Here is a 22,492-nt window from a genome sequence, read left to right as displayed (position 1 = left end):
CTGCTCGAGAGAAGAAACTCTAACCCTAATTTTTGCTAGAAACGGTGTGACATGAAACGTTTTGGGGTTTCGAGGTTTCTGAAACGTTTCATTTCGGGGCTCAAAGAAAGCGAAACACATGTTTCGTTTTACATGTATGTACCTATAATTATACATTGAATATACATATAAATTTACCTGCCAAAACATGTGAAATACCAAAATATGGATGTGAGACTTGAGTCACGAGTAAACAAGGTATCGATTTTGTGAAGCGGCCTAGCTTTAAAAATCCCCAAATGGGTCGTTTAAGGTCCACTGGTCAAAAGGGGACCAAAAAAAAAAGTCGGCTCGTTTCGAACGTTTCGGCCGTTTCGGCGTTTCAGAGGGCCGAAACGCGTTTTTATGTCACACTGGCCAGAAACCCTAACTGTTGAAACCCTAATTCTCGAAACCCTAACCCTAAAACTGCAAAGACCCTAACCCTAACCGTAAGGGCAACAAGGAGATTTCCGAAAATTGCGCTGGCATGATGATGTGGCAGGCTGTACGGATTTCCGTAAATTACGTTGGCAGCTTTTGGCATTGCTTTTTTGACCAGAAGCTTTTGAGTTTTAAAGGCTTTTTACTGTAACTGCTTTTCAAGCCAAGGGCCTTTAAATATGAGGCTAGGGCTCATTCTCTGGCACCCTTCCTGGAGAAGGTGCAGAGTCTGGAGTACCGGCTTGTACTGTGTTGATGCAATACAAAGAAATATCGAAAGGGGCACCAAGGTTTGGGGCCAATACTCTCTGGGGTGGAATTCCGCCACTCCGTGTCGCGTGTTCTCTCTCTCTCTCTCTCTCTCTCTCTCTCTCTCTCTCTCTCTCTCTCTCTCTCTCTCTCTGTTAAGTTGTTATTGAAGTGCTAAAAGTTTGTTCAATCTGTTCTTTTCTATTGGCACGCAGTGCCCGTCTTGTGACACTGTACGGCTTTCCGTGATTTGCGGCGCCATTTGCGGCAACAGGCTGAGCGTACGGAATCCCGTAATTTACGACAACTGTACGGATTTGCTTTTCCTACGCAAGGCTAAAAAAGAAAAAATCATACGCAATGTTTGAGAAGCTTTTGAGAGCTTTGCTTCATTCTTAAGCTTATTTTGAAAGATGGCAGCTTTTGACATCTTTTGGGGCTCTACTTTTGGCATCCCTTGTAAACAAATAAATAAGTGGTTTGGGCTCCCGCTCTGCAGAGCATCTGGCCGCAGAGTCTGAGAGTGAGAACCCTCCCTCTCCCTTGTACTTTGAGTTATAAATGAATACAAAAAGAAATACCGAAAGGGGCGCCAGTCTTCGGGGCCAATATATCTAGGCACGGAACTCTGCCGGGCCATGTCAAATCGATTGTCAAATGTGAACTGTTTTGAAGTGAATTCCTGTCGTGTCCCGGTAGATTCTTGATTTGGAGTGTCCAAGTTTGTTACAAAAGTATGAAGGTCTCATTAAGTCATTTGTATCTATGTATTATAACATTTCTTGCGGGTAAATGCCATGATAAAAGCGTGCTAACAACACAAGGTCATCAATGGCATATATATATGGCATGCAATCGAGGACGTTTGCGATTTCAAGAGGGGGGTATGTCACGAGGACGTGGCAACTGCTAACCTTAGTTGTTGGTTTCTTTCTGATGATTTTTATTTAATTTTTGGGACCCTCTTTTTGAAGTCACAAATGACCGACCATTGTGTGGCCAGTGTGAAACGACCAACGGCCGAGACTTTTACCCGTAGTCCGAAAGGGCAGGTCGCCACGAGATGGTCGGGCCAATCGACACTGGAATCCGAGCAGTAAAAGGGTGTCTAGGCTCAATTCAAAGTCATTTAGGCCCCTAGCTACACTTATAAGTTGGTGGGAACTAGGAAATTAACTCAAAGGAGGCAAACTGGACACTTGGTGGCTCTAGGTGCACTTGCCAACATCCCAGCTAGGGGCGCCCATTCTAAGAGCGGGGGGACTGATTTTTACTCTAAAGTGTGCTACAGTGTGTGTGAGTAGTGGGTGCAAGTGATCACAGCTTTAATGGAAAGCTTGCCTTCTCCCTTGCTCTATGTAGCACAACGATTTGCTCTCGCGCATCTCTCTCTGCCCTTTGCACATATAGTAATGCCCCACTAGTTGGGCTTCTCAGATGACCATGTACAATTCTGGGGGTTTTATGCGCGTTTGCCAAGGCAAAAGCCTTCTGTACAGGAACCGGATTAGCTAGTTGCTAATCCCCTTCAAGAACACACAGTTCCATCGCGAAGGAATGCGAAAACGGAGAGTTTTCTCACATGAAAACTCCTCCGATTTTCAAGGGAATTGTCCCATTGCATGTATAGACATGGGTCTCCACTATATATGTGTACTTAGTGTCCAATATCTACACACTTTTTGGGTTCTACATGCAGCATCTCCTCTCGTCTCTCTCACTCTCTCTCATCTCTGATAAGGTTCAACATGGTATAACACACATTATATAGTGGGTACTGAGAACGGTGAACCCCCACAAACACACATTATATAGTGGGTACTGAGAACGGTGAACCCCCAAGGAAAAATGAAGCTCGTCACAAGTGCAACGGGTCTTTTGTGTAGCATCAAATTGGCTGTCAAAATTCCATCTCTCTCTCTCTCTCGTAGAGGTGTTCGCTCCGCTGAAACGGTCCAAAACAGAGAATTACAGCCTGCTGTGTTTTTCTGCAGGTTTAGGGTTTTGCACCTAAACTGCAGGGAATAACTCGAAAAGGCCTTAGGATGCATGTATAAGGCCGTAGGCACCTAACAGTGGCAAAACAAAAAATTACAGCATGTTGGAATTAACCTGCAGCTCACCGTAAAGCTTCCAGAATGCGGGGAAAAGCCTCCTAGGCATGTACTTTTGATTTACAGGGATTTTGTGCCGTTATGCTGGCGAAATTGGGTCAAAAACCTGCGATTACAGCCATGGACAGGTCCGGACAGCTTAGTGGGAGTTAGGTGAAAGTGATGGGATTGTTTCTTTGCACTAAGAATAAAGAAATACCGAAAGAGGCGCCAATTTTTCGTGCCAACAAGCTGTTGGCGCCTGCTTGGTAGCGTTCTAGCTTCCAGGCCGGGTTCATTTGAAATGTTAATTCCCGTTGCAGGCTTTAATTGCAAAGTTTCTCTGTGTCCTAAAGTCTAAAGTAAAGTTTTGGGTGAAAGCCAAAGTCTACCGCCCTACGGGCCAATTTCAGTGACCTCAACTTCACTGCTTGTCCAAACAAGAAGAATAAGATTATCACCTTTATCATGCATAGCTTGGACAACAGCTATGACATCTCTACTCACGTCGTCAGTGCCCAAGAGTAGGTGCACGTTTGTATAGAGAGGTTATTCATGCTTTGAACGTTTCCCTACAAAACCAACGAGCTTGAACGTACTCTACAAACCGACGAGCTCAGTTTCTATCACCCTCCGGAGGTGATAAGCATACTCAGCCATAATAAAGGCTAGCATTTGTCAAGCTAGAGTAAACATACTAGAAGCGCTAGGGATCAAAACTACAAAATAGTGTGTTCCTAAGTCCAAAAATAAATGGGCTTTTAAGCTCCCCACTTTTATTAAATTTACTACTGATTATCTTGAACATTCCAAAGTAAGAAACATTGAAAATGAACTTACTACGATGCAAAAATGAACGAACGTTTTTCATGATTCTTTTAAATGAGTATCCTTTCTCGACAAGTAAAGAAATAAGATGGCACGATTGAACAACACAAGCAGATTCACTAGAACGACGACGAGAAAAGCTAAATAGTTGAGAGTAAATAACACCGTACTAAGCTAAAAGAGAAATGTTCGAAGAAATGTGAGGCATACGGATGATATTTAGATTGGCATATTTTGGTTCAAGGCGCTTATCATAGATATCTACTTCTAATCCCAAGGGAGTCTGAAAAATCTTAAGGTCTAGAAAGGCACAACAATCACTATTTGTGGTACACTTAAGTTAACAAAACTCCTGAGGATAAATTCCTCCACCTACAGAACTCGAATTCAAGTACATAAAATCTTGAAAAGAAGGAACGTCAGGGAAAAAAAGATCAACTACAAAGCGTCTTACATTGCATAACTTGTGCAAAAATATGGGATGGTTCCATACCTTTCTCACACAAGGAGGGAGAGCATCCAAAGCTTCTTGAGATCTCAAAATAGAGCTTAATCCAATCTTGTCTAAGAAAGGGATTTTTCAGACTAAGACACTTGGACTTAAGAAATTTGCCTAACAGTACTTGAAGTGAGTATTATGAGACTCTCTTAGCTCCAAATCTTTAAGAGTACTTCTCAAGTGTCACGTGACACATCCAACCCTATGTGTTCGTGGACAAGCTACAGCATGATCAGGGTTCAATCAATCCATTCAGTCTAGATTTAGAAGTGATCTGGCACTTTTGTGAGTCTATTCGTAGACCGTGCATGCCCAGTCACTTAGCATAGATGCATACCCTCTGGTTGCACACAGCATGATCATCAGTATTCCCTTCAGAATCCATCAGATTCAGTCAGGGGAATTTTCCAATGCATTTAGCCTATTTTACCTATTTTTGGCATTTTTCACTTATTATTTTTAAGTGACTTCCCAACAAAAGTAGGTAGGGCAATTTGCTAAGTTAATATATAAGCAAACCCAAGTTAGCACTTTCTGGCAGAAGAGGCAGCAGGAGCTTCCCGCTCAACAGGCACCTTCTCAGCAGGAACCCCCATCAGCACCCTTGGCGTTTTTGGTCTCCATCCTCGCCACAGATACCCCAGCGTTTTTGGTTTCCATCAGCATCCCCACCTAGCATTGGTGATTTCAGCCTTGATCATCGCCGACAGTCCCAAATTTCAGCCTTGCTTGATCGCCACAGACAATCAGCCCTAGCTTTTGTTCTCCATCAACACCTAGCCCTGGCGTTTTTGCTTACCCTCAGCACCCCTACAACCCTAGCGTTTGCAACCACTCCATGATCGCCAGCAGACCCAAAACAACCAGCGTTTTTCACTAACGCTAGGAAGGCAGCCAGCGTTTTTGGTTTTCAGCCCTTTTCCAACAAAAGACTCGGCGTTTACAGCATGCATCAGAAGCAGCAGGTTCAACCCTAGTTGATTGCAGAAGACCCCCAATTTCAGCCTCGAAAACGCAGCCAAAACAGTCATTTTCAGCCACCAAAACAGTCCCAAAATTCAGCAGTTAGAAGACTACAGATTTCAGCCCTAAAGTCGTCGTCGTCGTCACAAACATAGTCCCACATTGCATCAGTCCATTGCATCGTCATTGTACCACTTTGTGCAATCAATGAGTAACCACTCTCGCCGACGAGAGTGGGGCCTTCGGAGGAGGGTTTTACGTCTCCGGTGTCATATCTCTCTTCTCTCTCTATCTCTCGGTCTCATTCACTTGCACGCACAGTGTCCATTCACTTTGTTGTGATCATAGCACTTTCCATTAAGAACGGAAGGCTCTCCCTTCCATAAGAATTAAAAGGAACCCTTGAGCACAGTTCGGAGGCGTGTCGATCCCTAATCGTGTTTTGTTGAAGAGTGACAGGAATCCCAAGAAAGAAGGGCTTGTCCAGCCTCCCCTTGTGTCTCTTTTCACTCATTGAGAGCGGACCGTGCACTTAGCGGCCAGCCAATCGACGTGAGGTGGGAAAAAGCAACCTTGGTGTGAGCGCAAGGCCGCCAAGAGGTGCGCCCGCAGAAAAGAGTAGAACTCGGGTGAAGAGAAGATCCTTCTCCAACACGATTTGCAAGCGAAAGAAAACCTCAAGAACCCCAAGATCCTCAAGAACCCAAGAACCCAAGACCCTCAAGAACCAAGTTCCTCGTGGACTTAAGAACCAAAGATCATAGTGCATGGTCGTCACCCAAAGCGGAATGGATACTTCGCATACAGGTGATGAGCATGAGAGAGGTGGCGAAGATTTTCCCCCACCAGGAGACTTTTTCGACCCTCCCCCTTCGCCATCTACGCCACCAAGTGTACCAAACCCTATGGAGGAAATGGTCAAGCAGATGATGGCCATGATGGACAAACAAGAAGCAAATCGCCTTACTAAGGACCGTGAGCGCGACGAAAGAGACGCAAGACTTGCCACACAACAAGAAGACAATCGCCTTGCTTTAGAACGCGAGCGCAACGAACACAAAGAAAGGCGGAAGAGGCGGCAAGAAGCACGGCCTTGGAGGCCGAGCGTACAACTCAAAGATTGGCTTGGGAGACCGAGCGTGAAGCTCGACGAGTGGCTTTGGAGACCGAGCGTGAAGCTCAAAGAGAGCTATGCACTCAAGAATTGCTTCCACAAGTGCTAGCCTCGAAGACCGAACCACCCAAAGAGCGTGGGAGTTTATCAAGTGGCGCAAGCCACGATGCAGATTCCAACCATCCAGACACAGAGAAGTTGACCTTCAGTAAGTATGACGGTAAGATGGATGCTACGGTTATTCATTCTTGGTTGCATCAATTTAATGCTTATTTTGCGACAACTAAGAAGACAGGAAATAGCAAAGTTTTGACGGCAGCTATGTACCTTGCCGGTGATGCCATCAATTGGTACCACGCATGGCAAGAGGCACAGCTAGCCGCGCACCAGAGGAAGCCGACGGATTCACGGCGCACGCCCCTTTCCTTCAATTGGGCTGATTTCCAAGACAAGCTCGAGACACGGTTTATGCCACCTCAGTACCTCGCACGATTGAAGGATGATTGGCGCTCTCTCAAGCAAAATGGTATGCCGGTTATGTCTTTTTCTAATCGTGTTTTGCAGCTAGGTGCTCAATTACGAAAATCGGATGATGAGCGCAAAGAGGCTTTTCTCTTTGGATTGGACAAGTATATCAAGTACGATGTCGAGGTACTCGATCCAATCGATCTCAACAAGGCGGTAGCGATTGCTCTCGCACAAGAGATGAAGCACAACAAGGGTAAGCCTAAGGAGAACAAGACGTCCACAAGTACCTCGCATACTTCTCAGAACCCTCAGAACGGTAAGAACGGTAAGAATGGTAACTCTTCTAACCAATCTTCCAACAGTCTCTCAGAAAAGAATTCTTCCAATGAATCTAAGGGTAAGGCTAACACACTTGCTAAACCTAAGCTTACGCCAGATGAAAAGGTAGCACAAGGAATTGTAGGAGGATACATCACGTCGGAAGAGCAAAGCACTTACTCTAAGGAAGGTCGTTGTTTTGATTATCACATTAAGGGTCACATAAAAAGAATATATCCTAAGCTTGAATCGAATGAATCTAAAGAATCCACAGAACCCACTTCCTCTGTCAATGCAATGAATGATAGCACAAGTGTGCCCCACGTTTCTCCTGACCCTCCCATTGATGATTCTCTCATTAAATGTTATGGTCGTACGTCGGGGCAACGTTTTGTCATATTGTTTGACCCAGGTAGTATGCATGATGTGATCTTGTTGAGAGAGCCCGCCTCGAAGTTAGTCCGAAATCTCCTATCGAGGTCTCTCGCTTTCGTCCCGGTATGGACGCTCTCATCACGGAGGAGTGCCTTGATGTGTTGTTTGGAATTCAACAAGCTACCTTCACTAGAAGATTTGTTGTTTCTCCTCTCTCAAGATGTGATATGATTTTGAGCATTCGATGGTTTCGTGATAATGACGCTCTCACGAATTTTTCGGCTAACACTCTGACTCTCAATGCCGGCAGTGATTCTCCTATTGTCATTCATGGAGAGGACATTGCTCATTCTCCATCTCTCATTGCTAATATGCAAGACAAGATTGAAAGGATTCATGAGAAGGAGACTCTCTCAATCTCTTCTTCTCCAAAGCATGACACACAGGATTTGCATGATAGTGAAAAGCACGATGATTTGAATGATAATGATTTGCATGATGATTTGGATGACAAAGACAAGCATGATGAATTGCAAAATCAAGATGTGATTTCTCACGAGCATAATGAGTTGCATGAGGAAGATGTGATTGCAAGGATGATGTGTTAGTGGATGCTTTTTCTAGCGAAGCTAACATCGTTGCAGATTCGAATCATTCGATCAATCACGAAGGATCAATCTTGGCTCTCGAGCCTAGGTCCAAAGAACCCTCACAGGAAGTATTATGTGTTCGCATGATTGATACACACGCATTGTACGAGTGTTTCATTCATGATCGTTTCCTGTATTTTAGTCAGCATCGTTATGTGATCCCTTTTCCTAAGCAAACATATTGTATGTTGAGCACGTTTCTCTCATGGATGAGCACGAATGTATGCGGATTTTTCGTGAAAGCTGAAAAGTATGTATGTAAGGAAGTCACATTCCATGTCTCTTCCTTGGCATGACACAGTTTCCGCACGAGCACATGAAAGTGTGAGCACCATGCATGGGCATTTCCATTGTGAATTGCCATAGTTGATTGCTCTAGATCATAAGAGGAAGATTCGATCTCATTGTTTGCATGTGTTTAATGAACGGGTTGTCACTCCGTCTATTTGTTCATCTACATTGCATACACGGTCTTTAGAGAAGACAAGATTTTTTCCCTTCACTTACATGGAATAGGTATGTTCATGGTTTTGTGTTGGAAATGGTTTCAAGAATTTTCAGCCATGGAGATTCTTGAAGAAGAAAGAAGCTTGACTCTCGACGAAGTTGAAGCATTGAAAAAGGCTTTGTGTCGCTTTCGGCGCAGCCCAAAGAAGCAAGCGTTGCAGACCTTTATGAAGTTCAAGTACCGCATGACCCACACATCAGAGTGGGCCGACGAAGAGTCCCTTCCAGGATTCCGAATGCTATTGGCGATCTCCCTCGATGCCATACAATTCGGTACCAGTACCTCACTTTGAAAAGGAGGGGATGTCACGTGACACATCCAACCCTATGTGTCCGTGGACAAGCTACAGCATGATCAGGGTTCAGTCAGTCCAGTCAGTCTAGATTTAGAAGTGATCTGGCACTTTTGTGAGTCTATTCGTAGACCGTGCATGCCCAGTCACTTAGAATAGATGCATATCCTCTGGTTGCACACAGCATGATCATCAGTATTCCCTTCAGAATCCATCAGATTCAGTCAGGAGAATTTTCCAATGCATTTAGCCTATCTTACATATTTTTGGCATTTTTCACTTATTATTTTTAAGTGACTTCCCAACAAAAGTAGGTAGGGCAATTTTGCTAAGTTTAATATATAAGTAAACCCAAGTTAGCACTTTCTGGCAGAAGAGGCAGCAGGAGCTTCCCGCTCAACAGGCACCTTCTCAGCAGGAACCCCCATCAGCACCCTTGGCGTTTTTGGTCTCCATCCTCGCCACAGATACCCCAGCGTTTTTGGTTTCCATCAACATCCCCACCTAGCATTGGCGATTTCAGCCTTGATCATCGCCGACAGTCCCAGATTTCAGCCTTGCTTGATCGCCACAGACAATCAGCCCTAGCGTTTTGTTCTCCATCAACACCTAGCCCTGGCGTTTTTGCATACCCTCAGCACCCCCACAGCCCTGGCGTTTGCAGCCACTCCATGATCGCCAGCAGACCCAGAACAACCAGCGTTTTTCACTAACGCTAGGAAGGCAGCCAGCGTTTTTGGTTTTCAGCCCTTTTGCAGCAGAAGATTCGGCGTTTTCAGCATGCATCAAAAGCAGCAAGTTCAGCCCTAGTTGATTGCAGAAGACCCCCAATTTCAGCCTTGAAAACGCAGCCAAAACAGTCATTTTCAGCCACCGAAACAGTCCCGAAATTCAGCAGTTAGAAGACTACAGATTTCAGCCCTAAAGTCGTCGTCGTCGTCGTCGTCACCGTCATCGTCGCAGACGTAGTCCCAAATTGCATCAATCCATTGCATCGTTATTGTACCACTTTGTGCAATCAATAAGTAGACCACTCTCGCCGACGAGAGTGGGGCCTTCGGAGGAGGGTTTTACGTCTCTGGTGTCGTATCTCTCTTCTCTCTCTATCTCTCAGTCTCATTCACTTGCACGCACAGTGTCCATTCACTTTGTTGTGATCTCATCTTGAGCAAAGCGCAAACAATCATTCCGCTGCACCTAACATCAAGGGTAGGTTAACAAAAAATTTATGGTTGTGTAATTGTATGAGTGCTCGTGTCTAATCTCTCAATTTTGTTGCATCTAACATTCATATATCACAGTTGTGATTTTGCACTAATCATCTAGTCCTTCAAAAAGAAAACTATAGTGTTTAGAGTGTCCGCTTGCGCATTTCCCACAAGGACGACGCTTCTCTCACTCAAGGAACTACAGGACCCGCCATTACGCAAAATTTTATGCGCCTAGTGGGTAAGAAACATTAACACTGTATACCCAGGGTTCCAATTGTGGTGTGCTTCAATCATATGTTGTTTTGTGTGAGTGCTTTGCTTAAGTCTTGTCATGAGTGCAAAATGGATCCTAGGGGGCACTAACAAAGGGGTCTCTTAAACAAATTGTTCAAGAACCCATTTGTGTGGTGTGTTGGTGTCTCTCTCCATTCTCATTACTAAAATAAAACTCAGTTACAAGATCAAGCTAGAGTTCCGGACAAAATTACAAAATACATATTTTTTTTCGTTGGGAATCTAGTTTAGATGTTGAACCTACATTCGCAAGTGTACAACATGAGGTCACAAAAACGGTCAGCCATGAGCTCGAAAGAGGATTAATTCCAACTTGCTATCCTGTTGATGGTCTGCACCACCAACCACATTTTCCATTCAGCCGAGGATAGGTCGTAGGTTGGTTGAAAACGCTTCGCAATTTCAACAGCCAAATTTTTAAAGTTTCATCCCGTTCTGTATGAGTGGTGGATTTTGAAATTTGAACGGATGTCCCGGCACATTGCCTGATGGTTAAGTCGAACATCTCTATCAAACCACCCGATTGTAGGGGAACTCTGCTTGCATTTAAACGTCATCTCGTGCACATATACTAATAGAATTTTAAGGACCACAACTTTATAAGCAAGCCTAGCAGTTCTGAAGGTATAGACTATGGACCTTTGATTGTGCTAAATCATATTTTAAGATTTGGAATTGAAAAAGTAAGCCTCTTGTTTACTAAAAGAACAACTTAAAGTCCAGAAAAACTTACAGAAAAGAAGAGTAAAAATTGCAGCTAGAAACGTAAAGCATGTGTAAATGACCACCAATTTGCACCAATAAGGAGAGACTGGAAACAAGCAGCAAGCCACTGTCACAATTGGAACCAAAATGGAAAGAACTGTCTGCCACAAAGGTCGTCGTCTCTCAAAAGTCCAAGCAAAAAACGCATCATCCACAGAAAAGGATTGATCCTACAAAAAGAGAAAAGACACTTGCACTTGAGTGAAAATTACAGCTTCTAACAAAACAAAACAACCATCAACAGAAAAATATCTCGTGAAAAAGACTAAGTCCGGGTACAGAGAACACAAAGACATTATATATAGCTGCATGAAAGGTGCTAGTGCCTTGATCACAGGCATGCCGATAATTACTATGGTGATTAGGATGCTTCTGCCTCAGGGGTGATTATCAAACCCTTGCAGTTCTCAATGTCTTAACATGAAACCGTTATGATACTAAAAACATGCATTTGTGGGTGCATATGGTAACAGATGAGAGGCTCATTGATCCTCCGCATCAAGGCCCAATCCTTATAACAATCATGGGCTTTGCAAATCAAATTATACAACTACATAACAGTTATAAACAATGATAATATGATTATGTTCACATGCCAGGAAATCACTTATTAAAAAAACTTGACAGCACTTACTGGATGCAGCTCAAGGCGTGCTGGCCACTTTGAAAGCCTCGTCTTTCCTGGCCGCAAAGTTTTAACAACACGATCACACCTAACAATCAGTTTTCTTTTCAAAAGAAGGTTTCCTACATCATCTTCAGATTCAGTAGAAGCTTGATAGGAACCCAGAAGAGCCTTCGTATCCTGATGCCCTTGCAAAAATGAGGTGAAGTCTTTGCCCCTGAAGTACTCGACCCTTGTGTCTTGCAAAACAGCCCATCGTGACTCCAAGTCTTTGTGATCACGAATTTTCTCTGCGAATGTTTGCACGGGGTCAATTTCTTTCTTTTGCTTTTGCTTCTGTCAACAAAACAATAAAATGGTCAATTATGTGCCCCCCTTTATGTTGCAATCTCAGCTCTGCTTCATATTAAAAGCAAACCAATTTACGTCATTTTGATATGCGAACAGAACACAACCAGAACATTCAAGGAAATTTTCCTTGTTCTTATTATGATAAAAATTTATCTGCAAAACAGACGAAGAATGGTGCAAGATTGCGCTTTCTCGAAGAAAAAAATCCAATGGGCAGTATGGTAGTAAGGCACACTCAGTCCAAAGTAAACAAATGAAACAGGCCTAATTCTATGATGATGGTAGCATGTCCGTCTATGAAAGAACACAACCACAGAGCAGAAACACAGCAAGCAAAAGACTCCTCTTCCAATGCAGCAAACTCATCGTGTTAATCTATAAATTACAGAGAGAGCCTGAAATGTAAAACTTGTTAGATGATATTGGATCTATACACTTTACACAAATGCATGGTGATGACCCACCTAAGAACAAAACGCGACCCACCCAGCCTTCAAAGCAAGACGAATCAGATTAAAAAGCACCAACAAACACAGAAAGAAAGAGGAAGAGAGAGAACCTGCGCAGCAGGTGCGACCTCAGGCACTTTCTTTCTCGCCATTTTGACGCATCTAGCAAATCGCGCAGCTGTTTATGCCCACAACGCTGACGTCGGGACTGCTGTCTGTTGGGCAGAATGTTCCTAGCACCCTATTGTTTGACTTTCACTTACGGCATGTTCTAACCATCTATCGATCATGGAACTTGTGCGTCCACTTTTGGAAATCAAATTCAGATTGTTGGTTGGCACGACCTAAACAGGCTAGTGCATTATTTTAAGGAGGTTGGGAAAATGGGTATATAGTTACATGGAAATTGCAGGATGCAAGGTCCAATTGTGTATTGCAGTTCTAATGGACACATTTGTTAGAATCTACTTTCAAGAAGGCAGCTTAGTGTTGCTCCTCTAATGGACACATTTGTTCAAATCTACTTTCGAGAAGGCAGCTTATTGTTGCTCCTCTTCTTCACATCTCTTTAGCTTGATCACTCACAATAGTTATGCCTTATAACCTAAGGCCTTTCCTATTTAGATAGCGCCTCTTTCTTGTTGGATCCCTCACATAAGCCCTTGCCACTCGCCTCCTCAACGTGATTCACAATAGCAATAGATATTTGCATTGCCTTTGGACTTTACAATTTTTTGGTAATTCCTTTCAGCTTGACCAATGCTCTGTCAAAGTTGGAATGAGACTCTTGGAAAAGTTGCTTGCTCTTAAATGCCAAAAAAACAGAGGATTAGTCTTTGTTTAGGTGGTCTTTGATTCAACAATCAAATGACCGCATGAGGAACAAATGAAGCATGCATATGTTGTTGGAGAGCTCTTGATGAACACTACCCCAACACAAGTGAAATTCTATCAAGCAAGGAGAAATGTCTTAATAAAGGATATGCTTTTGGTGGAACTCAAGCTCACACAAATCAATGCTTAATTAATCAATTGGGCAGAATTAGCACAATGCACACACAAACTGGCCACGATGGAGTTTAATAATGAAGCACACATGCTTGAGTTGATACAAAGGTATGGAAAGAGCAGACAATCAAGATGCAATTTGGCCAAATTTCACACAGTGTAATGGAAATGGCATATGAACTTTGAGAATAGCGGAATTAAGAGAATTAAAGTGAGCATTTTTGTGAGATCACTTTTGAGAACATAGAGGGTGAACTAAATTGATGGTAGCAACATAAACATAATTCTTAATTAACTTGGCATGAACAATACTTTTGCAAGAGAGAGAGTATTAGAGAACATGACAATAGTTGAGGACCGGATTTACTTGGAGCCGGTCCCCCCTCCAAAAGACGTTTGTATTATAGATTCTCCCATCAAGAGAGACTTGGTACAATACAATCTTTGTGTTCCTTGTGACCTTGGTGATGCTATGAAGATGGAAAGCTTCATGCATCACGAGCTTAACATAAACTTTGCAAAAAGCATTAACTATCCCAAGCCTCAGTCCCAAGGCCTCAAACACCTTCGAAGGTGGAGAGAGCTAGCAGGGAATGAGGGTAGGGAAGAGGAAGAAGAATCATCCATAGGAGAAAGAAATAGTTCCTCACTTATCATCAATCTTCTTGCTTAGCATAGCATAATAGCATAGTAATGAAGATGAAGAAGATGGCAAGCTTAAGCATTGAAGCATGGCTCTTGGTTGGATTTGCATTCCATAGCCAAGAGTGTTGGTGTAGGCTCTCCACTTCTCAACAAGCTTGGAGAAGGAGATGGAGCTCTTGCACTTTGCACTCCACACAATGAGAGAATGCGCGCGTGTGTGTGTGTGGGAGAGTACACCCCCCTCTCATGCTTGGTCCACACCTCTCTCTCTCTCTCTCTCTTATTATTTAATTATTTCATTTGGACATGTGTCCTCTTTTTCTTCTTTGAGAGAAAAAACTTAATTATTTATTTTTATGCGTCTAAATTCTCATTGAACCCCTTTAAAACCTATCCAATAGGATTCAAGCACATCATGAAGGCCACATGTGGAGGATCATTTGAACATGTGTATTTTATGCTTGTTAAGTCATTTTATTTGAATTGAATACTTCAAGCACTTAGTCAATCAAGCATGGAAACGTTTTATGCCTCTTGAGAGTTTATCTTGAATTGAACACTTCAAGAACCTTAGTCATTTAAGCATGTGAGAAGCACCTCAAGCTTTTGGGCAAGGTTCCCTCAAACACTTAGCAAGCCGGAAAGTACCTCATGCTTGGGTAGGATTCCCACAGCAAGGTCAGCCCTAGCTTGCCTAAGGTCAAAGGACTTTTTAACACTAACTTTTGGAGGTATTTAATGAAGCTAACCCTAAGGTCTTTTAAGCTCCATTAGATGCACGTTGTTCTTTGATAGACTACCTCCTTTTTCGATCCCTATTGAGATGTAATCATCTCTCGTCTTGGTCCCTTGCTGAGGTAAATCTAGAAGCACTTATTGCACATTACTCTTTGGTAGACCGTCTCCTTTTGGACCCCTATTGAGATGCAACCATCTCTCCTTTTGGTCCCCTGTTGAGATAGGTCTAGAAGCACATATCTATATCCTAACTCTTGTTCCCCTTTGATCTTCCCATATTAAATGATCAGTTTAATATGAGAAAATCATTTGTAAAGTTAGATATTATATTTTATGACACACACAAAAGAAAGACTACTTACACTGAAAATCTATAAATCTTACTATTCACGATGTAACTAGAGTTTGTTATCCTCATCTTGCAAACCACGTGTATTTTTTTTAGATCAAATCAGCCCTGGTGTTTTTGGCAAGAAGTCGTAGTGTTTGCAGATTTCAGCCCTTGCGCTAGCCTTAGCATTGCAGATCAGCCAGCATTTTCACTTTTAAGCCCATTCCGTCGCGAACAGTGCAAGATCTGCTAATGCTGTCTATTCCCGTCACGGTCCGGTACTTCGGCAGCCCATGGAGCCTCATCTCGGCCATTACCTCGCTGGCATCGAGTGCTCAAATTGTTGTCCATTATCGCTGTCATCGAGATCTACGTTTTCAGCCCTGCTCTACGTGAGAGATCTACTGCGTTTTTCGTCGCAGATCTGCGTTTTTGCATCCATCATTCAACCCTTCATTCCTCTCACTTCAGGAGCGCAAATCAGTCCCAAATCTACCCTTGGTGGCCATCTGCAATCCCACATCGAGAAGGATCCAAAGGTGCATCAAATCAGCCCCGGAGGTGCCTCTTCCCGAGGAGTTACCGCGGTGATTAATCGTCGTCAAGTCAGTAGAGTCTGCATTGAGGTATTGCATTGTGTATACATTCCATTTACGCAATCTAAAGCAAATATCACACCGGTAACGGTGTGGGGGGCCCTTGAGAGGGTTGGTTGGGACCCCATCGGGTGTCTCTCTCTTCTTCTCTCTCTTTCTCTCTCCCTCTACACATCTCTATTGCACTCTCTCAACCCCTCTTTTCAGGGGAACATAAAAGGAACATTCATTGAAGCACAAAGTGTTCACTAACGGAAGGAAAGCAGGAAAGGATTTTGTGGAAGTGTAAAACTAGATCTTCACCATTTTAATTCCGTTGGACCTGACACTAGAAGAGGTCAAACTGCAAACAATCTCTCCTCGCGAGCTTTTGTGAAGTCTTAACCTGAAGTAGATGCTCTACATGATGGCATGGTACCCTCTGACAATTAGGGAGCGTTACCTGCTCAAGGAATTGCCCATGTCTCTTGGCTTGATGTTTCAATGTTTATGTCCAACCCCTTGTTTCAGGTAAATGCTGCTTCTGCTCCCTCTAGCACCTCGATTAACATGTTATCAACAGATGTTCATGCACATGTTCTGGCAAAACCTGGCACATTTCCGCCCCAAAATATATCTTATGCTGCAATGGCAGCCATTCCCCCAAACTCTGATCATCCTGGGCTAACCCCTCTAGAGCACAAGCCATAAAGAATTGGTTGGTTGATTTTAATGTCAAACCTGATTTTATATGCCTGCAGGAAATGAAAACAGCGGGCAACTCACTTCACTCTAACTTGGGAAGACTGGGCTCAAATTTCAAATGGTTTACTACTAATCACAGTCCAAGTGAAGGTGGAGTTGTTATTGGCATCTAAATAAAATACAGCCATTTGGTGAGTAAAGTACAGTTGTTCACTAAAGGATGTTGGGTTGCAGTAACTTTGGACAACCCATTCAGCTACACAATAGTCTCTTTATATGCTCCTAATTCTTTCTCTTAAAGGACTCGAATTTGGGAAGAGATCTCTTTGTTGGAATTAGGGTTGCAGAGAAACGCACACAGCTTTGAGAAGACGAAGGAAGCTCAAGGCACACAACAAAGAGTGTATTACTTAGTGTGCAATGGAAAGATGGATAGCCCTAGAGTGATGGGCGTATATACCATGCATGGGGGAAAAAACCTCCTAAAGAGGGAAAAAATGCCCCAACGGTCCTAGCTTGTTCACACACATCACTACCACATGTATATGGTAACAAATCCCCCTTGGAGTGATGCGGTGAACGAGAGCTGGCACATGAGTAAAGGGAAGTGCCATGCCCTAAGGACATGATCAATCCACGAAGGGGAGTAAGCCCAAAGCTTTGCGGAAAGCTTCAAGCTTCTCATGAGACAATGCCTTTGTGAAAAGATCTGCAAGGTTGTCCTGTGTTGGCACATAAGCTAAGCTGATCTCTCCTGCTGAGAGTCTCTCCCTGACATAGTGGTAATGCACCTCAATGTACTTTGTGCGAGCATAAAAAAACTGGGTTCCTCGCAACTGCCGATGCTCTGACTGTCAGTGTAGATAGTGTTGGCAGTGTCCTGTCCAACACCCAAATCATCCATAAGGCGTCTGAGCCATACACACTCAACTGTAGCTGTGAAGACTGCCCTGTACTCAGCCTCACAACTCGAAGTGGCCACAGTAGGTTGCTTCTTGCTCAACCATGATATACATGAACTGCCAAGCATGAAACAAAAACCACTTGTGGACACTCGCGTGTCAAAACAACGAGCCCAATATGAGTCCGAAAAAGCATGTAAGTCTGGCGGCAATGATCCCCCCTTGGGATAAAACAAGCCAAGATGTAAAGTGCCACTAAGGTAGCGGAAAATCCTCTTGATAGCCTGCCAATGCTTAGACCTTGGGCTATGCATAAATCTGCTGACTTGTGAGACTGCAAACTAAATATCTGGCCTTGTGTTGCATACATAAATGAGGTAGCCAACAGCAGTTTGGTAAAGTGTGACACCAGCAGGATCGCCAACATCATGTAGACTCAACTTCAAACCTGTTTCCATGGGAGTGGCAATAGGTATGCAATCCTCAAGTCCAAAATTACCTAGCAATGTCTCTATGTAACTTTTCTGACACAAGGCAATACCACCATCACACTACTTAAACTGTATACCCAAGTAATGATGCAACAGCCCCAAATCTTTCATCTTGAAAGTAGCATTCAAATCAGCCTTAAATTCAGCAATATGTCTCTCATTTGGTCCAATGATCAGCAAATCATCGACATAAAGAACCACAATGAGAAGTACATCACCCTCACGCTTTACATACAATGTGCTTTCTATTGGACTGTTACGAAAGCCTCGTTTAACCAAATGAGTGTCAGCTTTCTCATACCAAGAACGAGGAGATTGCTTCAACCCATACAAAGCCTTCTTACATCTGCACACTTTGTCCTCTTGTCCTTTTCTGACAAAACCGCGAGGCTGCGTTACATAAACTTCCTCAAATATGTCACCATTCAAGAAAGCAGTAACAATGTCTGGTTGATGTACATACCAACCAAAGTGAGCTGCCAATGCACATAGAAAACGCACAGTAGTCATACGACAAGTGGGAGCAAAAGTCTCTTCATAATCTATGCCTTTTTGTTGTGCATAACCCTTTGCAACAAGTCGAGCCCTATGGCAATCGATCTCACCATCCGGCTTGCGTTTCAACTTGTAAACCCACTTCGTACCAATGGCCTTTTTGCCAAGAGGCAAATCACATAAAGTCCACGTGTCATTTTCTATAGGTGCATCATATTCTGATTGCATGGCAGCCATCCAATTTTTTGAATTCTGTGCTTCATGAAAAGACAGAGGCTCCTCAACATCATGTAAGCTAGACACAGCCAAAGCATAAAAATCTGATGCATAAGATGCATGGCGAGAGCCTGAACGAGTACTACTAGACAAAGGTGCATCCAATTTACTGTCACTCAAAGTGTGCACCAGCCATTTTGGCATACCTCTAGTCTGCTCATTTTCATCCCTTTCCTCATCAAGTACATCATGTACATCTGCATCAGTAATAGGCTGATCTATAACATTTTCAAAAACCCCCATAGGCTGTACATTTGTCTCATTGGAACTTACATTTGTATTCCACCACTGAAAAGAGGCAACAAAGTGTCATAAATGTCCTGTGAGCTTACATTACTGTCTCTAGTACATGACAGGAAGGGCTGAACAGAATCTTCCATAAACACTGCATCCCGTGAAACCAGAATACGCTTTGTTTGCGGATGATATAACCTATAACCTTTGCTTTCAGCACTATAACCAACAAAAATACATTTGACAGCTTTATCATCCAATTTGTTGCGCTGTGTTTGTGGCACCAAAGCATATGCCAAACAGCCAAAAACACGCATGTGCTCAATAGAAGGCTTTCTATCATGCCATGCTTCATAAGGAGTAATAGACTGCAAAGCTTTTGTAGGACACCTGTTACGTACATAAGTGGCACACATGATGGCCTCAAGCCAAAAAGAATTTGGCAAAGCTTGACTTTTGACCATACATCGTGCCATTTCCTTCAGTGACCTATTTTTCCTCTCAGCAACACCATTTTGCTGAGGCGTATAAGGCACTGTACATTGGTGTTTTATCCCACGACTAGCCAGAAATGCATTAAATTCATGAGACATATACTCCCCCCCTCGATCGGAATGGAGGGTGCATTTCGAGACATTTTCAGCCATAGCCAGAAATTGTTTGAAGCACATAAAAACTTCGAACTTTGCTTTAAGTGGAAATACCCATGCATGCCTGGAGTAATCATCAATGAAAGTCACGAAGTAAAGGTAATTTCCCAAGGACGGAGTTTGCATGGGCCCACAAACATCACTATGCACAAGTTGCAATCTGCATGTGGCCCGAACTGAACCATCCTTTGGAAACTTAGAACGTTTCATCTTACCCAAAATACACCCTTCACAAACATGTTTGAGAGGTGCTTCAAGAGGCGGCAAAGAAGCAACCATATCAGATTTCTACAAATGCAGCAAACTGGCAAAATTCAGATGACCAAAACGTGCATGCCAAAGTCTTGCATCTGAAATAGCCCTTGAATCTACAACAGCATTTGCAAAATTTTGTCCACACTTGTCATACAAAGTGAGCCTATACAGCCCACGACACGAAAGACCAGATGCAACAATTTCATCACCAAAACTGAGATCATGAACTGTGTATCTGTCATCCACAAATTTAACTACAAGTCTAAGTCTAGCAAGTGCGAATACAGACAAAAGATTCTTCTTGATCCCAGGTACATAAAGTGCATCAACAAGTGTGAAGGAACTACCATTTGCAGCAGTAAGCACAATCTTTCCAACTCCCTGAACTGGATAAGAGGCATTGTTGGCACAAGTGACTGAAATCCCATGGGACAGACTCGAGAGAGGTAAACAATTCATGATGTGAGGTAATGTGCTTTGTAGCACCACTATCGAAATACCACACATGTCAATCTGCAGCAACTGACAAGCATGCATCATGGACAGCAGGATTGTAAGTGCACTCTGCGCTAAAAGCCCATTCTGCATCAACATCAGCAACACAGTCTCCTTTCATAGAAGACTCAACAATGGCTGCATTTGTAGTGGAACCACCTTCTTTCTTCTTAGCCTCTTTGGCCCTCAACTTAGGACATGACTTGATCGAGTGATCATTAGCTTTACAATAATGGCAATGCATCTTCTTTTTGCCCTTATCACCAGAATTTCCAGACGAAGTGCTGCCAGCAAAAACATTTGGGAACAGATGTTTTGCCACTCGCAACAGAACCATAAGAAGTGGCTGCATTACTGTTACCACCCTTTCTTTGAGAAGCAATAAAAGCCTGTTCAACCGCACGCTGTCTAGTCCTGTTTTTTCTGGAAAGTGACTCTTGCAACAGCAATGTGCATAATGCATCAAACTTGACAACTTCTGGATTTTCTTGGGTCATAAGTCTCCAAGTACTAGCAAAAGTCTGGTAAGAATCTAGTAAGGCATCAAGAACAGTCTGCACAAGGGAACTGTCTGAAATGACTTCACTTGCAGAAATAAGTTGCTCATTGATATCCTTGACACTAGCAAGGAAAGTGTCCATATCATCTTCCTCATGCATAATCTTTGACTCCAGCTCTTTACGCAGCAAAGCAATTTTAGCCTCATTGACTTGCATAAAGACCAGCCAAAATATCCCAAGCTTGTTTTGCAAATTTTGCTGAACGGATGTGAGGAACAATGGTGCACTTCAAAGACAACGCAATCAATGCATGAGCCTGCACATCCTTTACATCCCAACGAGCTTGTTCTACTGTAGGCAAAAGAACTCTAATAGTAGCAATCCTTGCATCAAGACCTGCAACATCCTCAACATCGCCTGCATCCTCAAAACCAGGACGTACATCAATGCCCTGCACAATATTCCAGACGCCCTTTGACACAAGAACATGTTGCATCATATAAGCCCACATAGGGTAATTGTCCCCATCCAACTTGTCCTCAGCAGCAAACATCTTGAACACATCTGTGTTGTTGTCAGCCATGGTAAATATTGCACTTGATGTGAAAACTGCCCGAAAATAGGAGAAACGGAGCAGGAACAACACGTGCTATAGAGCACAAACCGTAGAAGACTGTAAGGCACCTTTATGCACAAATTAGCACTGACAAAAATTCTGCACAAAATGATGAAATTGCATGTGCAGACCTGCCTGTAGTGGAAACGGAGGCCGAAATGAGCCCGAATCAAAAATCTGAGCAAACTAAGCTCTACGAGCTTGCTCGAAATTTTTGTCGACCTGCGAACGCTTGCCAAATCTCACTGAAATCGGAGAAAGTGAGCAGGTGTGTGCTGGAGTAGCAGGCGACTAAGCCTGGGAGGACGCAACCTGCTCTGATACCAATTGTTGGAATTAGGGTTGCAGAGAAACACACACAGCTTGGAGAAGACGAAGGAAGTTCAAGGCACACAACAAAGAGTGTATTACTTAGTGTGCAATGGAAAGATGGATAGCCCTAGAGTGATGGGCGTGTATACCATGCACGGGGAAAAAACCTCCTAAAGAGGGAAAAAATGCCCCGGCGGTCCTAGTGTGTTCACACACATCACTACCACATGTATATGGTAACAGTCTTTGCTCTCTAACCCTTGTGTTGTCACAGGAGACTTCAACATGGTTGAGCAATGAGGACATTTTTTATAGATGGAATCAGCTGGATCAAATAATTTTTGGATCAGAAAAAAGGGCTTGGGATCAGATGGCAAATAAGCTACAGCTACTCAACATTTCCACAAACACTAGTTTCACTTGGAGTAATAAACATTATGGTGAGTGTTACAAATCAGCTAGTCTTGACAAGATTTACATGAACTCAGGGTTGTTATCATATTTTTGGCTTGTTAATTGTAGCAAAGATGCATCTATGTTACTGTCAGATCGTTCTCCTGTGCTTTTTGAGTTACAAAAAGAAGAATGTATGTTTAAGTCTTGCTGGCCTCACCTAGACCAGTCCCTCTTTCCTATTCAAGTTGTAAAAGAGAAGGTCATGGATACGTTTGTTAAATCTTTCAATTCTATTGATTCCGCCTTCAAAGCTTGGGATGCTGCAGTCAAAGATGTTCAAAGATTAATGATTGA

The 22,492-nt window shown here is 43.1% G+C and overlaps 1 protein-coding gene across 1 annotated transcript in view; it reads right to left on the bottom strand.

The window, feature by feature from the left end:
- LOC147463182 (translocation protein-like protein) overlaps positions 1–12,826 on the bottom strand; it is a 31,636-nt gene extending 18,810 nt beyond the window's left edge. The window contains exons 1-3 of the mRNA XM_086487702.1: positions 12,625–12,826; positions 11,724–12,050; positions 11,058–11,259 (exon numbers count right to left, since the gene is read on the bottom strand). Of these exons, the coding sequence (XP_086343828.1) occupies positions 11,058–11,259; positions 11,724–12,050; positions 12,625–12,666 (571 nt within the window). The 5' untranslated portion in view covers positions 12,667–12,826. The remainder of the gene's footprint in view (positions 1–11,057; positions 11,260–11,723; positions 12,051–12,624) is intronic.
- Between the last annotated feature and the right edge of the window lie 9,666 nt (positions 12,827–22,492).

Source organism: Adiantum capillus-veneris, chromosome 2, assembly GCF_014529385.1.
Source record: "Adiantum capillus-veneris isolate H3 chromosome 2, ASM1452938v2, whole genome shotgun sequence".
Taxonomy (NCBI): domain Eukaryota; kingdom Viridiplantae; phylum Streptophyta; class Polypodiopsida; order Polypodiales; family Pteridaceae; genus Adiantum; species Adiantum capillus-veneris.
Note: the sequence above shows the minus strand (reverse complement) of the source record. Positions and strands in the feature narration are given on the sequence as shown.